At 34.9% G+C, this 17,389-nt stretch overlaps 1 protein-coding gene across 1 annotated transcript in view; it reads left to right on the top strand.

Moving 5' to 3' along the window:
* Positions 1-17,389, top strand: part of UVRAG (UV radiation resistance associated) — a 320,954-nt gene that overhangs the window by 164,096 nt on the left and 139,469 nt on the right. The window contains exon 8 of the mRNA XM_057750060.1: positions 874-1,000. Within this exon, the coding sequence (XP_057606043.1) occupies positions 874-1,000 (127 nt within the window). The remainder of the gene's footprint in view (positions 1-873; positions 1,001-17,389) is intronic.

The following is a 17,389-nucleotide window of genomic DNA, read 5'->3' as shown; positions in this document are numbered from 1 at the left end:
GAGGGAGAGGGTTCTCTTGTTAAAGCTGTAACAAGGCTCCAGGCTCCCCCTGTGGTGTCCACTGACACTATAGGGGGCTTGGTTAGTTACTATCTGGAAGGGATGAAAGCACCAGGTCCCTACTTGGCTCTTTCTCTGAAAGAGCACCTTGGTTCAGCTTGGTAAGGATGGAAATCTACTTTTTGTTTCTATGGATTTGCTTATTTGGGAAATTTCATATATAGAGAGAGTCTGTGGCCTTTTAAAACTGGCTTTTTTTCAATTAGCATGATGTGTTCAAGATTCATCCATGTAATAGCATGTATCAGTACTTCATTTCTTGTTATTGCCAAATAATATCCTATTGTATATATACCACATTTTATTTATCTGTTCGTCAGATGGTGGACATTTGGATTGATTTCATTGTTTGGCTATTATGAATAATGCTGCTATGAACATTCACATTCACGTTTTTGTATGGACATGTTTTTGATTCGGTTGGGTATATACATATATCTAAAAGTGGAATTACTGGGTCCTAAGGTAATTCTGTGTTTAATATTTTGAGAACTCCATTTCTTTTTTATTATTAATTTGTGTCTTATTGTATTGTGGTGTCAGGAAAGAGGCCTGAGAAATTTTATAGTGTCTTTTAGGTTCTTTGAAAGAACTGTTCCCAAACTTTAGATTTATTTCTGCTTTATTCTTTGCTTACCTCTGTATTCTTTCCATTAAAATGACAGGTGCTGATAATTAAGTTACTCAAGAGATCTGTAAGTTACATGAGTATTAAAGTGCTTTAAACCAGTCACATTTTGAAACATTGTGAATGTTCAGTTATTCATAGTCATAACTTTTATATTCATGGTTTATGTGCTTTTAATTATTTAGAAAAAAGAAAGTGAGTGCCTGCAATTAAAAATTTTGGTGCTTCGAAATGAACTGGAAAGACAGAAGAAAGCTTTGGGACGGGAGGTGGCATTACTGCATAAGGAACAAATTGCATTACAGGACAAAGGTAAGTAAAAACACCATACAGTCTAGCCTCTACATTCACTAATTTTTCTTTCTTTTTCTCCATAAGCTCAAATAGTCATCTTTGTATAAATATACTAAAACAGTTTTGAAAAAAATTTTGAAGTATTTTGAAGTTGATACATACAGAAAAGTGTCCACATGCACGCACGCGCACACACACACACACACACTTAACATTTTCAAAATGAACACACCTGCATAAGCAGCATCTCCATCAAGAAACAGCATTACAAGGACCCCCAGAAGGAGCCACAGAAGCTTCATGTTCCCTTCCATTCATGGCATCTCTAGCCAGACTAACCACTACCTTGACTCACTGTGCCATAGATTGGGTTTGCCTAATTTTGAACTTTATACAAATAGAATCATATAATATGTACATATTATGTACTGGCTTTTGTTCAACATTTTATTTGTAAGATTCATCCCTATCTGAATGTAATGGAGTCTTAGTTTATTTCTACTGCCAATAGTATTACATTGTATGAACATAAATTTATTTATTCTTGCTTTTGACATTTCATTAACTTCTAGTTTGGGACTGTTACAGATAATGCTTCCATGAATGGTATAGTGCATGTTTCTTAATGAAGATTTTTTTATGCATTTCTTTTGGATATAAACCCAGTAGCAGAATTACATAATCACAGGATATGCTTATCTTCAGCTTTAGTAGGTTGTGTCCAAAAGTTTTCCAAAGTAGTTGTGCCAGTTTATCTCTTCTCCATCCAGCAATGTATCTTACATCCTTGTCAGTGTTTGGTACTTTCTCTCTTTTGTATTTTAGCCTTCCTGGTAGGTATGTTGTAGTATCTCCTTAATTTTTAATTTGATTTCCCTTAAGACTAATGAAATTGAACACTATTTCATATGTTTCTTGCTGATTGGGATACATTCCTTTTGAAGCACTTGTTAGTCTTTTGCCACGCCCCCCCCTTTTTTATTGATTTGAGTGATTTGTTTTTTGATAGGCATTCTTTATATATTATGGATATGGTTTCTTTGTTTGAAGTGCACATTAAAATGTATATTCTCTTATTCTGTGGCTTGCTAGTTCACCCTTTTGTGATACCTTTACATGAACACAAGTTCCATTTTATCAGTCTTGTCTTTTCTATTTAAGGTCTTTTGTGTCCAGTTTAAGAAATATTTTTCTATTTTAGTGTCATAAAGATCTTCTTCTGTATTTTCTTTTAAATGCTTTCCTATTGAGCTTTTCACATTTATATCTGTAGTTCATTAGAAATTGATTTTTGTGTGTATGATGTAAGGTAAGAGTCAAGACTCACTTTTACATATAGCAGTTGGCCCAGCACCATTTGCTGAAGACCATCCTTTCCCCATTGCACTGTTGTTTCTCTTTTGTCATAAATAAAGTAAACATATACTTGTCTGTTACAAGGCCATCTGTTCTGTTTCATTGAACTGTTTGTCTATTCTTTTGCCCTTATCTTACTGTTTTAATTTCTCTCATGTTATATTTGGTCTTGCTGTCTGTTAAAGTTCTTCAGCTTAGCTGTTCTTCAAGATCACTTGGGTTATTCTTGTCCTTTTGCATTTTCATATGAATTTCTACACAGAAAAGAAAACCTTATTAGGATTTTGATTGAGAGTACATTTGACATATTTACCAGTGCAGTTGGGGGTAATAGACATCTTTACAGTATTGAGTCTTCCAATCCAAGAAAAGGTATGTGCCTTTGTTTGTGAGATCATTTTTACAAAATCTTATTGAGATAAAGTAGTTGTTAGTAAGTGGATGTTTCCCATTCACTGAATTTATCAATATTTGTATTTTTGATGTTTTATGATAACTGTTGTAACTATCTTTAAATTTTATTTTCTGCTTGTTGCTGATATATGGAAATACGAATGATTTTTTTAAGTGGTATTGATTTTATTATGTGTGCAAAGAAATGTTCCCTAGAAATTTTATAGACAAATTAGCAGTTCTAATGTTAGGGTATTGGCCTTGCAGCTGCAGCGCTCACTGTGGTTATTTATTTATTTATTTATTTATTTATTATAAGCTAATTATATTTATAATTAAATTTAGTTATACTGTTATTAAATTGATTCTATTCTAATTATTTTATGACATAAGGTAAGAAAATTAGAGGTTTTTTAAACAGCTTTATTGAGATTTGATTCATATACCATGCAGTTCATTTTAAAGTATACAATTCAGTCTTACTTGGTTTATTCATAGGGTTGTACAATGATCACGATCTAATTGTCCCTTCTACTTTTTTGTACACCCAAAACTAATATAGTCATGTTTCTTTTCTTAAAGTTTTACAGAGAGTTCTGTACACTTTATATAATGAGTTTCTTTTTTTTTTTAATAATTATTTATTCATTTATTGGCTGTGATGGGTCTTCATTGCTGTGCGCAGGCTTTCTCTTAGATGCAGCAAGCAGGGGCTACTCTTCAGTTGCGGTGTGCGGGCTTCTCAGTGCAGTGGCTTCTCTTGTTGTGGAGAATGGGCTCTAGGTGTGCGGGCTTCAGTAGTTGTGGCAGTGAGCTCATAGTTGTGGCTCGTGGGCTCTAGAGTGCAGGCTCAGTAGTTGTGACACGTGGGCTTAGTTGCTCCGCGGCATGCAGGATCTTCCTGGAGCAGGGATGGAACCCGTGTCCCCTGCATAAAAGAAAATTCATACCCATTAAACAGTTGTTCCACATTGCCCCTTTCACAGCTTCTAAGCAACCACTGATTTATTTTCTGTCTCTATAAATTTGTCTTTTCTGGACACTTCATGTAAATGGAATCTTACAATATGTGGTCTTTTGTAACCAACTTTTTGCATTTAATGTAACGTTTCAAGGTTCATTCATGTTGTAGCGTGTCATTACTTTTTTTTAAATAAAATTCAGTTACATGGATATACTACAGTTTATTTATCCATCCATCAGTTGATGAAAATTTGGATTGTTTCCATTTTTTGCCTATTATGAATAATGCTTCTGTGAACATTCATATATAAGTTTTTGTAGGGAAATATGTTTTTATTTCTCTTGAATATGCCTGAGAATAGAATTGCTAGATCATATGATAACTGTTTAACTTTTTGAGCAATTGCCAGCTGTTTTCCACAGCAACTGTACCATTTTACTTTCCTACCAGCAATGTACGAGGGTCCTAGTTTCTCCATGTCCTCACCAATGCTTGTTGTGATCTCTCTTTATTATTGTAGCCTTCCTAATGAGTGTGGAGTGCTACCTCATGGTAGTTTTGAATCACATTTCCCTAATGGCTAATGTGCTTATTACAGTTGATTTTTGTATACTACTTTTACAGGTGTAGCTAATTTTATTGCACTTTGCAGATAATTGCTTTTTTTTTTTTTAAAAAAAAAAACAAATTGAAGATTTCTGGCAGTCCTGTGTTGAGCAAGTTTATTGGTACCATTTTTAGAGTTACTTTTGCTCATTTTGTGTCCCTGTGTCACAACTTGGTAATTCTTGCAACACTTCATATTTTTACATTATTATTGTGTTTGTTATGGTGATCTGTGATCAGTGATCTTTGATGTACAATTGTAAATGTTTTGGGACACCACGAATCACACCCATATAAGATGACAAACTTAATCGTTAAATGTTATTTGTGTTCTGACTGTTTCGCTAACTGGCCATTCCCCTCTCTCCCTCTCCTGGGGGCTCCCTATTTCCTGAGCCACAATAATTTTGAAATTAGGTTAGTCAATAACCCTACAGTGACCTCTAAGTGTTTAAATGAAAGGAAGAGTCCTACATCTCTCACTTTAAATCAAAAGCTAGAAATGATTAAGTTTAGTGAGGAAAGCATGCTGAAAGCCAAGATAGCCTGAAAGCTAGGCTCTTGAGCCAAACAGCCAAGTTGTGAACTTCAGAAAAGTTCCTGAAGGAAATTAAAAGTGCTACTCCATTGAGTACATGGATGATAAAAAAGTGACATCGCTGATACGGAGAAAGTTTTAGAGGTCTGGATAGAAGATCAAATCAGCCACAACATTCCCTTAAGCCAAAGCCTAATCCAGAACAAGGTCCTAACTTTCTTCAATTCTGTGAAGGCTGAGAGAGGTGAAGAAGCTGCAGAAGAAAAGTTTGAAGCTAGCAGAGATTAGTCCATGAGGTTTAAGGGAAGAGGCTGTCTCTATAATGTAGAAGAACAAGGTGAAGCAGCAAGTGCTGATGTGGAGGCTGCAGCAGGTTATCCAGAAGATCTAGCTAGATAATGTATGAAGGCGGCTCCACTAAACAACAGATTTGCAGTGAGGTCAAAACAGCCATATATTAGAAGATGCCATCTCGGGTGTTCATAGCTAAAGAAGAGAAGTCAGTGCCTGGCTTCAAAGCTTCAAAGGACAGGCTGACTCTCTTGTTAGGGGCTAATGTAGCTGGTGACTTTAAGTCGAAACCAGTGCTCATTTACCATTCTCAAAATTTTAGAACCCTTAAGAATTATGCTAAATCTACTCTGCCTGTGCTCTTTAAATAGAAAAAGAAAGCCTGGATAGCAGCACACACCTCTGTTTACAACATAGTTTACCGAATATCTTATGCTCACACTTGAGACCTACTGCTTAGGAGACGAGATTACTTTCAAAATATTACTGCTCATTGATAGTGTCCCTGGTCACCCAAGAGCTCTGCGCTTTTGGTGGAAATAGCAAGAGAACTAGAATTACAAGTGGAGTCTGAAGATGTGTTTGGATTGCTGCAAGCTCTTGATAAAGCTTAAACGGATAAGGCACTACTTCCTACAGATGAGCAAAGCAAGTGGTTTCTTGAGATGGAAGCTACTCCTGGTGGAGATGCCGTGTAGACTGTTGAAACAACAACAAAGGATTTAGAATATTACATAAACTTAGTTGATAAAGCAGGAGGGTTTTGAGAGTGAATTGACTCCAGTATTGGAAGGAGTTCTACTGTGGGTAAAATGCTAACAAACAGCAAGCGCTGTATGCTACAGAGACATTGTGAACGGAAGAGTCAGTCTACGTGGCCGACTTTATTGCTGTCTCGTTTTAAGAAATTGGCCATAGCCACTCCAGCCTTCAGAAACCGCCAGCCTGATCAGTCAGCAGTCATCAACATCAAGGCAAGACCCTCAACCAGCAAAAAGATTATGACTCCCTGAAGGCTTCAGATGATGGTTAGCGTTTTCTTTTTTAATAACAAAGTGTATTTTTATTGATATGTACATTTTTTTAGACATAATGCTACTGCACACTTAATAGACTACGTATAGTGTAAACATCACTTTTATGTGCACTAGGAAACCAAAAAAATCACGTGACTTGCTTTATTACAATATTTGCTTTGATGTGGTGGTCCGGAAGCGGACAAGCAACATCTACGAGTTATGTCTGTAGAGCCAAGGAACTTATTAATTCTAATCGTTGTTAGATTCTTTTGAATTTTATGTGTACGGCTTACCTGCAAATAATGGCATTTTAATTTATTTCCTAATATTAATGCCTTAAGGGACTTCCCTGGCAATCCAGTGGTTAAGACTCTGCACTTCCAGCGCAGGGAGGGGCGCAGATTCAATCCCTGGTTAGGGAACTAAGATCCCACATGCCAAGCAGCCAAAAAAAAAAAAAATTAATGCCTAAAAATTTTTTTCTTGCCTGGTTGCACTGTGTAGTACATCCATTATAACATTAAATGGAAGTGGTGACAGTGGATATCTCTGTCTCATTTCTAGTCTCAGGGATAAAGCTTTCAGTATTTCACCATTAAGTATGGTGTTTATTATAAGCTTTTTTTGTGTTTATTATTTTTTGGCTTACATTTTTAACATCTTTTCCTCATTTTGTCATTTTGTATTACTATTTTTTAAAGAATTTTTAAGAGTTCAGTATGTGAGCATTCATTTCTTTGCCTTTTTATCTTTCTAAAAATCTGTTTACTTGAGGTATAATTTATATATAATAAAATTAATCAATTTTAAATATACAACTTGATAAGTTTAACTAATGTATTCATACAGGTAACTGCCACCACGTTAAATGAAAGACATTTCCATCACACTAAAAGTTCCCGCTTTCCTCTTTGTACTCAATTCATTCCTGTACCTTTTGACCACTGGCAGCTACTGATCCATTTTCTGACATCATTTGCCTTTTATAGAATTTTATATAAATGGAATCATACAATATGTACTCTTTATATTTGGTTCTTTTTCACTTAGCATAATGATTTTGGAATTTATCCATGTGGTTGCATGTGTCAGGAATGAATTTCTTTTTGTTGCTGAGTAGTATTCCAATGTGTGTATATGTGGGTGTGTATACACGTGCGCACACATACACACACAAAATTTGTTTATACATTTACCTGTGTACTAGATTTGTTTCCTGCCTTGAGTTATTACAAACAAAATTGCTATAAATATTTGCGTACAGGCCCTTGTGTGAGCATATTCTCTTGGTTAAATAACTAGGGGTGGGCTTGCTGACTGCATATAGTAAGCATGTGTTTAACTTTATAAAACTGTGATGCTGTTTGGCATTCCCACTGGCACTGGGTGAGAGTTCCATTTACTTCACATCCAAACATTTTTCATTTTAGCCATCCTAGTTAGATGTATGGTTGTTCCTCACTGTGGTTTTAATTTGTATTTCTCTGATAACAAATGAGGTTGAAGATGTTTTTCTGTGCTTATCTGTTATCTGTATCTTTTCTCTGGTGAAATGTTTAGATCTTTTGGCTGTTTTGTTTTGTTTTGTTTTTTAATTTTTTCCTTTTGGGGAGCTGGGAGAATATCTTATTGATATCTAAGAGTTCTTTATATACTCTAGGTACATGTCATTTATCAGATACATGTTTTACCTATTTTCTCTTTATCTTAGTAATGTCTTCTGAGTTTATTCATCCTTTCTTTTTAGATAAACTTTGTCTTATTGTAGAAATCTTTGCTTAACTCAAGGACACTTAAGATTTTCCCCTGTTTTCTTCTGGAATTTTTTATCATTTTAGTTCTTAGATGTATGTATGTGATTTATATGGGGTTAAGTTTTGTGTATGGTGTGAAGATAGGAGTCTCCTGAACACTGCTGGGACTCTGTTTGCCTACCCGCTGTACTTTGTGGCCTAGAAACACACCCCACCCAGTAAGCTGGAGGAATATAGGGCACACCGTGTTTATTTCCCTTCTCTCAGAAACCACTGACCTGGGCTGCCTGTTATCCAATGTCTGAAACTGTTGTTGCATCTAATTTTGTATGATTTTTTAGTTGTTTACAGTGGGGGGGTAAAGCTGATATATTTTATTCCATCATTCAGAAATAAAAATCTTTTTCCTGTGCTTTTTCACCTCTGCGTTTGTTGTTATGAGACTATGTTTTTCCTACCTCTACTTGGTTCAGTTATTTTGCCTCTTCAAAGACGTATTTAAATATGACCTCTCTTTGGAGGCTTTTTTCTCCCTCATCCAGAAATTTCTTGCTCCTTCTTCTGTGTCCGCATAGTATTTTTGATGTTGCCTTATTGGACTTTGAGGGCAGAAACTTTGCATTTTTATGTTAATATTCTTCTCAGCGACCAGCGTAATGCCTCATATAGCACCCAGAGAGCATTAGTACAGAGTAAAGCTCTGAGGGGCTCTCGTCTAGGTAATGTGCATTACATACAGTGCATGAATTTTTTATCCTTAGTTTATCTGCACTGCATCCTTTTTTGGCTTCCTGTTTGTTTTCAGTGTATTTCAGACAGTTGAGATTGATAGATAAATGAGATGTAATAGCAAACAGAAAATCATGTTGGGAGTGTATTTGGAATGTGAATAAAGTAGGCCATAGTTAGCAAGGTTTAAATGTTTGCACTATATGAAATACAGGTTAGACTCAAAGAATAATTTTGTATCTGTGATTTTACTTCATTTCAGTAATTTTAGGAAAATACAGTTTAAATTTAAAGGGATAGGTTTTGATTCAGAATGCCTTGATGCATGCCTGGCTTCATTAGTTGCCAGCTGTGTAACCTTGTCCAAGTACTTGGCTTCATCTCTAAAATGAAGTTAATGATAGCACTTATAACTGTGTTGATATCCTGCTGAGTTTTAATAGGCTCCTAAGTTCTGCTGTTGTTGCTGGTCTGTGGAGCACATTTTGTGTAGCAAGGATGTGTATGATGATCAGATGAGTTGTAAAGTTGAAATAATCTTATAAAAATAGGAACAAAATGCTTTGTGTCTTATTCCTTTATCACACCTTGTTGAATTTCTGTACCATTTAAAATAAAGTCCTTCCTGACTGAAGATGACCTCCTATGATCCACCTCAATCTGAATGCTTTAGCCATACTCAAGTCCTTTTATTTTTATTTTATTTATTTTATTTTTGCAACATTTTTAAAGAACTTTTATTAAGATATAATTACTTTTTAAGAACTTTTATTGAGATATAATTATTTTTTAAGAACTTTTATTGGGATATAATTAACATACAATAAACTGCATATATTTAAAGTGTACAATTTGATATATTTTTTCTTATTAGTAATGTATATATGGCAATCCCAATCTCCCAATTCATCCCACCCCAACTGTCCCACCCCCTGTCCTGCTTTCCCCCCTTGGTGTCTATATGTTTGTTCTCTACATCTGTGTCTCTTTTTCTGCCTTGTAAACTAGTTGATCTGTATGATTTTTCTATATTCTGTATATATGCATTAATATACAATATTTGTTTTTCTCTTTCTGACTCACTTCACTCTGTACAACAGTCTCTAGGTCTCTCCATGTCTCTGCAAATGTCCCAGTTTCATCCTGTTTTACAGCTGAGTAATATTCCATTGTATATATGTACCACATCTTCTTTATCCATTCATCTGTTGATGGACATTTAGGTTGCTTCCATGACCTGGCTATTGTAAATAGTGCTGCAGTGAACATTGGGGTGCATGTGTCTTTTTGAAGTATGGTTTTCTCTGGGTTTATGCCCAGTAGTGGGATTCCTGGGTCATATAGTAATTCTACTTTTAGTTTTTCAAGGAACTTCCATACTGTTCTCCATAGTGGCTGTATCAGTTTACATTCTCTCTCCAGCATTTATTGTTTGTAGATTTTCTGATGATGCCCATTCTAACCGGTGTGAAGTGATACCTCACTGTGGTTTTGGTTTGCATTTCTCTAACAACTAGTGATATTGAGCAGCTTTTCATGTGCCTCTTGGCCATCTGTGTGTCTTCTTTGGAGAAATGCCTGTTTAGGTCTTCTGCCCATATTTTGATTGGGTTGTGTTTTTGTTGTTGTTGTTATTGTTGTTGTTTTGATATTGAGCTGCATGAGCTGTTCATATATTTTGGAGATTAATCCTTTGTCTGTTGATTCATTTGCAAATATTTTCTCCCATTCTGAGGGTTGTCTTTTCGTCTTGTTTAAAGTTTCCTTTGCTGTGCAAAAGCTTTTAAGTTTCACTAGATCCCACTTATTTATTTTTGTTTTTATTTTCATTACTCTAGGAGGTGGGTCAGATAAGATCTTGCTGTGATTTATGTCAGAGTGTTCTTCCTATGTTTTCCTGTAAGAGTTTTATACTGTCTGGTCTTACATTTAGGTCTTTAATCTTTTTGAGTTTATTTTTGTGTATGGTTTTAGGGAGTGTTTTAATTTCATTCTTTTACATGTAGCTGTTCAGTTTTTGCAGCACCACTTATTGAAGAGACTGTCTTTTCTCCATTGTATATCCTTGGCTCCTTTGTCATAGATTAGGTGACCATAGTTTATCTCTGGGCTTTCTATCCTGTTCCATTGATCTGTATTTCTGTTTTTGTGCCAGTATCATATTGTCTTGATTACTGTAGCTTTGTAGTATAATCTGAAGTCAGGGAATCTGATTCCTCTGGTTGCATTTTTTTTTCCTGAAGATTGCTTTGGCTATTCAGGGTCTTTTGTGTCTCCATACAAATTTTAGGATTTTTTGTTCTAGTTCTGTAAAAAATGCCATTGGTAATTTGATAGGGATTGCATTGAATCTGTAAATTGCTTTGGGTAGTATAGTCATTTCCACAATGTTGATTCTTCCAATCCAAGAACATGGTATATCTCTCCATCTGTTTGTGTCATCTTTGATTTCTTTCATCAGTGTCTTACAGTTTTCTGAGTACAGGTCTTTTACCTCCTTAGTTAGGTTTATTCCTAGGTGTTTTATTCTTTTTGTTGCAATGGTGAATGGGATTGTTTCCTTAATTTCTCTTTCTGATCTTTCATTGTTAGTGTATAGGAATGCAAGAGATTTCTGTGTGTTAATTTTGTATCCTGCAACTTTACCAAATTCATTGATTAGCTCAAGTAGTTTTCTGGTGGCATCTTTAGGATTTTCTATGTATCATATCATGTCATCTGCAAACAGTGACAGTTTACTTCTTCTTTTCCAATTTGGATTCCTTTTATTTCTTTTTCTTCTCTGATTGCTGTGGCTAGGACTTCCAAAACTATGTTGAATAGTAGTGGCGAGAGTGGACATCCTTGTCTTGTTCCTGATCGTAGAGGAGGTGCTTTCAATTTTTCACCATTGAGAGGATGTTTGCTGTGGGTTTGTCATATATGGCCTTTATTATGTTGAGGTAAGTTCCCTCTGTGCCCACCTTCTGGAGAGTTTTTATCATAAATGGGTGTTGAATTTTGTCAAAAGCTTTTTCTGCATCTATTGAGATGATCATGTGGTTTTTATCCTTGACTTTGTTAATATGGTGTATCGCATTGATTGATTTCCATATATTGAAGAATTCTTCCATCCCTGGGATAAATCCCACTTGATCATGGTGTACGATCCTTTTAATGTGTTGTTGGATTCTGTTTGCTAGTATTTTGTTCAGGATATTTGCATCTAAATTCATCAGTGGTATTGGTCTGTAATTTTCTTTTTTTGTAGTATCTTTCTCTCGTTTTGGTATCAAGGTGATGGTGGCCTCGTAGAATGAGTTTGGGAGTGTTCCTTCCTCTTCAATTTTTTGGAAGAGTTTGAGAAGGATGGGTGTTAGCTCTTCTCTAAATGGTTGATAGAATTCACCTGTGAGGTCATCTGGTCCTGGACTTTTGTTTGTTGGAAGATTTTTATCACAGTTTCAATTTCATTACTTGTGATTGGTCTGTTTGTGTTTTCTCTTTCTTCCTGATTCAGTCCTGGGAGGTTATGCCTTTCTAAGAATTTGTCCATTTCTTCCAGGTTGTCCATTTTTTTGGCATATAGCTGCTTGTAGTAGTCTCTTATGATGCTCCTTTTTTTTTTTTTTGATGCTTTTTATTTCTGCGGTGTCCATTGTAACCTCTCCTGCTTCATTTCTAATTTTATTGATTTGAGTCCTCTCCCTCTTTTTCTTGATGAGTCTTGCTAAAGGTTTATCAGTTTTGTTTATATTCTCAAAGAACCAGCTTTTAGTTTCATTCATCTTTGCTATTGTTTTCTTTGTTTCTATTTCATTTATTTCTGCTCTGATCTTTATGATTTCTTTCCTTCTACTAACTGTAGGTTTTTTTTGTTCTTCTTTCTCTAGTTTCTTTAAGTGTAAGGTTAGATTGTTTATTTGGGGTTTTTCTTTTTTCTTAAGGTAGGATCAAGTCCTTTTAGAACTAAAAGAAATTTGCTTTAGTCCGTCTCACCTACATTTAGGGCTCTGTTAATTGTCGCTTCCTCCAGGAAATCTTCACAGGCTCCCTTCCCCTTCATGTGTTTCCATGGCACCTGTGCTTTTCCAGTGTAGCATTGTAATTGTTAGTTTCCTCCTCCTCGAGACTGTAAGACTGCTGAGGGTTGGGATAGTGCCTGGGACACAGTAAGCATTCAATAAATACTTGTTGAAGGAATAAATCAGAGTTATGGCTATCAGTCTCATGTTATGGGCAGCACTGCTAAAGGATGAAAACATCTGTAGCTCCTAGCTTAGAATTCATTTGGGAAAACTGATATTCTCATGAGAAATACTGTAGAAAAAGTTTATGTTCTTTGGCAGTGATTGTCAGAACTATCTGCGTTCCAATACAGATTGCATATTGATTTTTATACCTGAGAGTCTGGGATAATGCCATTTAAAATAATGAGATATTATGAACAAAGTCCATTTCCATAGTCTCTGTTAGAATGACTCCAAATAAGTAGATAGCTGTTGTGTATGTGCACGATCTATTTTAAAAGGTCTTATCTTTGGTGAAAAGACACATTTCTTTAGTGCTTTGGAAGTACCGTCAACTTTTATAATCCTCCTATTACCTGCTACCTGTAGCATGTACGTCTACATATCTTTTTCAAGATCATCAGTTTTTAAAATGAAAACACTATAGGACTTTAGAGGGGATAGGGACTTTTGCCCTTTTCTAATAAGAGAAGGAAATTTAATAGCTACAGTATTTCCGTTATCATGGTTATCACTATATAGATATGAGTTATTTAATTACCACAGTAACTTATATTAGGTAGGTACTATTATTTTACATTTACAGTTGAGGAAATTCTAGGTCATGATCAGAGGCATTAAATATCTTACTTAAGTTCACACAACTAATGACAGGTCATGTGATTAAAATCTTTCTGTTGATTCCAAAACTCAATCACAATATGATACGACCTTTTTATCAGTAGTATGATGTGTAAAGTCCATGGAATGTGTATTATTCTGGCACATGGTAAAAAGATAGGGAGATATACTTCTTCCATTTTGTTGCCAGTTGTGTATTTCCCTCTTATACTGATAGAGGAAAGTCCCAAGAAGTCTGTCACCAGCCAGGTGAACTTCTAAACAGTTACTCTATTCCATTTAAAAGACTGAGGTGTAATAATAATTGTTCATATCTGCAGAGTGTTTATTAGTGCCAGGCAGTGTCACATGTTTTCCATTCTTTATCTCATTTTGTTCTTACTAATTGTCCTGTGAATTAAAGGTATTGTTATTATCCACCTAGTAATAAAGATATCATATATTATTATCCAATTTATAGATGAGGAAACTGAGTTTCAGAGGCCCAGAGCCATGTAGCAGGTTATGACAGAGCCTGTGTTCAAAGTTACTGATGCCAAACAATGCTGCAAAAGAAGAGTATGAGATTTTATAGATACCCATTTTAATTCTGACAGTCAAATCAGAAGTAGTCACTACGTTCTTGTATCTCCATTTTATAATGGAAAGAAAGGAGGGTAATGCTCAAGTAAATATGTATTTGCCAGAATGGCTCAGAATTGTTGCCTTTTAACACTAACTTTGTACTTCAAGAGCTTTCATCCCACTTTTATATATGTTTTTTGAGATGACTATTATTTTATATTTCTCTGAACTCTTAGAATCATTGGCAGGTTAGAATCTAATTTTGACACTTTGGGCTCAAATTTAAGCAGGAGAAAGAGTGCTACTGTTGGCTGCACTTTCCTGCCATTAGGAATCTCTATAGACTGTGGTGGTGAATTCGGAGGGGTTGAAAAGAAAGGTTGGCTAGATACAGATAATCATATTTAGGTACCAGTAGATCCTAATATACTTGTTGGGGACCCCTATTCTTTATAGTGATTGTGCTAGGTTACCAAGGACACATTCTTTGTCTATTAAAAGTTTATTTGTGTTGAACAACATTCTTGTATACTTACATGAATGTACTATTTAATGAATCTTGAGCCAAGTTAAAATATTTTAGAAGCATTTGAGTCACTGGTATTGGTAACATGAAGGGGAAAAATGTATTTGTCACTGCCTTCGCAGCTTTGATTTAGTGTGTTTGCTAGCCAGTAGTGAAATGAGTTGCTAATAAAAATATTACTAGTGGCTTCTTACATATCGTGACTTCTCTTTGACACTTGGTGCTTATCTACTTGGTTCTCAGCCCAAAATCTCAGTTAGTATACAGAATCAGTAATATGTGACATTTCATCTTTGCTACTGATTTTTCTGAGTGACCGTGAAGGAGCTAATTAACTTCTGCATCTTTTTTATACATCTGTGTAGTAAGGATAGCAGCTTATAATAGTGCCATAGGGATTAATTTGTATAAACATTTGGAAGAAACTAGTGCCTATAAAAATTCGTTGCAGCTGAATGATTTATCACAAAGAGACAAAAAGATAATTTCTATCCATGTCTCTGACTTGCTAGGTGGCCACATAACTCTGAGGGGCCACTTTACTCCATACCTGTAAGTTTCTCCTTCCCGTTCCTGGAAGGCAGTGGTTCTCAACTTGTGGTCTACAGCAACTTCCAGCTGGGTCATGGGTTGATCTTTTCAGCATTAATGTTTATTAATGTATATCTTTTCATTTCCAACAGATATTTATATATGATGTTTAATAAAAAAACAGATTTCCCCTCATTAATGTCTTACGCCGAATAACCTTCACATTAACTAATGATATGTTATTGGTTTACAGGGTCTTTTGCTCTAACTCAACCCCCAAATCTTTGAAATGAGAAGCATCACTCTACCTAAATTAATTTGCTTGAAATTTGGTTTAGAAAATGGTATGAAACATTGGTTTTAAGAAAATGTGTTTAGTAGAACTAAAACACATTTAAACATGTTGATAAAATTTAAGAACTCTTCAGTGGTGCCTGGGAAGTGATATTAACTTAATAAAAGCAGAGTTCCCTAATCTTTGTAGGGAGGAACTACTTTTTGATCCAATTAGTTTCTTGATGTTAATAATAACATATATGTGGTACTTTATGCAAGGGTAAGTCAAAAATTATCTGCACTCTGGTTATATTAAAACTTCTGTAAATTGTACAGCCAGAGGGCGAATAATTTTTGACTCACCCTTGTAGTTATAAAGTGCTTGCACAAAGATGTTTATATCTGATCCTTAAAATATCCCTGAAGCTAAGTATGGCAAGTATTGCTACCTTCATTTTATATGAGTTACTGAGACGGTTAAGTGACTTAGCAATGTACAGACAGGAACAGAGTTGAAATGTAGACCCAGACCTTTTGTCTCCAAATTCTGTGCTTTTCTCACTATTCCATACTATCTAAAACCTTGCAAAATCTGAATCCTACATAAATCCTTTGAAGCAGGTAATTTTTACTGAAATCCTGTAACATGCCAAATCTTTTTTCACTTATGGTATTATCATTTAATTCTTAAAATAGTACTGAGATAATAATTATTACTCCCTTTTCCAAATGAGGAAAACTGGGGCTTAGAGACCTTTCCCAAGGTTGCTTAGATAAGTAAAAGATCCAAATTCAAATTTAGATTTATTTCATTCCAAAGCCTGTTTTGTTTCTACTAAACATAATATCATTGTTGCTTTCTCTGGTATATATCTAACAGGTAAATTGATTGATGGTTTGTTTGCTAGTTTTCCATTTGACCGTGGACCTAGATGTAGAACTTTGTTCTGATATATTCCTTTTTATTACAGGATGAATAAAGTGAATTTTCCCCAAAGATTTCTTTGATTTGGTTGTATCTTAATTAACTAAGAGATCTGGATTAAAGATCTACCAGTCTCTCAATTTGTCCTTAGGCAATTCATCCCATTTTGGGGGGGCTTATTTCCTTTTCATAGACAAACCAAACAAAATTTTGAATTATATAGTCAATATTTCTTACAGCTCTAAGATTCTAGTAATCTTAGGAGATAGGATTGGCAGAAAGGTTAGGGATCTGTTAACCTTTTTTGGTGAATCTCTTTATTTTTTGAAGTTTTATGCTAATGACATATTTCCCAGCAATGAAAGATGAAAAGAAAAAAAGAAAAGAAGACGATCCTTTGACCCAAGTGTTTCTGTAGATGCCATCTGATAACTGGAAAGCCATTTGGTGGGAATGACCTATTGGAATTCTCTAATCAGCCATACTCCTATTTTACAGAGTCTTCAATCTGTTTGGGGAAGCAAGAGTAAAAACACATTCTTTAAGTGACATTGTGTGTAGAAGAGGTCAGAAATGTCAGATTTCATTGTTTGGATCTGGAAAAAAATTCCTTTTGGTAATTTCAGTGAATAAAAAGTTTTGATCCTTTATTGCCAAAATAAGAAATGATTTATATGAAGTTTCCATCAATTATGATAATTTTTATTGTCATTTTGCAATAAATTTGAGTAATTAAGGTGAAACATATATACATGGTTTGCTCTATTTAATTAGCTTCTGCTAGATTAGTAATTATTATGCTCATTTGGCCTGCATCTCAGATAAAAGAAGAATCACACAGTATATTTAAATTGGTGTTTTAGCTTCCATCAAAAGGTCGCAGATTTCTATTTGAACTTACAAAGACATCATTAAGCATTGTGTAATAATTTTCTCCTCTTAGCTCATAAGGTCACAAATTGAAAAATTCTTACAAACTTCATAATTCAAGATGTATTTATTAGAAATGATGGCAAAATTTAAATTTTATTCATCTGTATATATGTTCTGATTTTACTATAGCCATCTGACAGAAATTTCTGAAC

This window comes from Hippopotamus amphibius, chromosome 9, assembly GCF_030028045.1.
Source record: "Hippopotamus amphibius kiboko isolate mHipAmp2 chromosome 9, mHipAmp2.hap2, whole genome shotgun sequence".
Lineage (NCBI taxonomy): Eukaryota > Metazoa > Chordata > Mammalia > Artiodactyla > Hippopotamidae > Hippopotamus > Hippopotamus amphibius.
The sequence above is the reverse complement of the archived record's forward strand: the minus strand, read 5'-3'. Positions and strand labels throughout refer to the sequence as shown.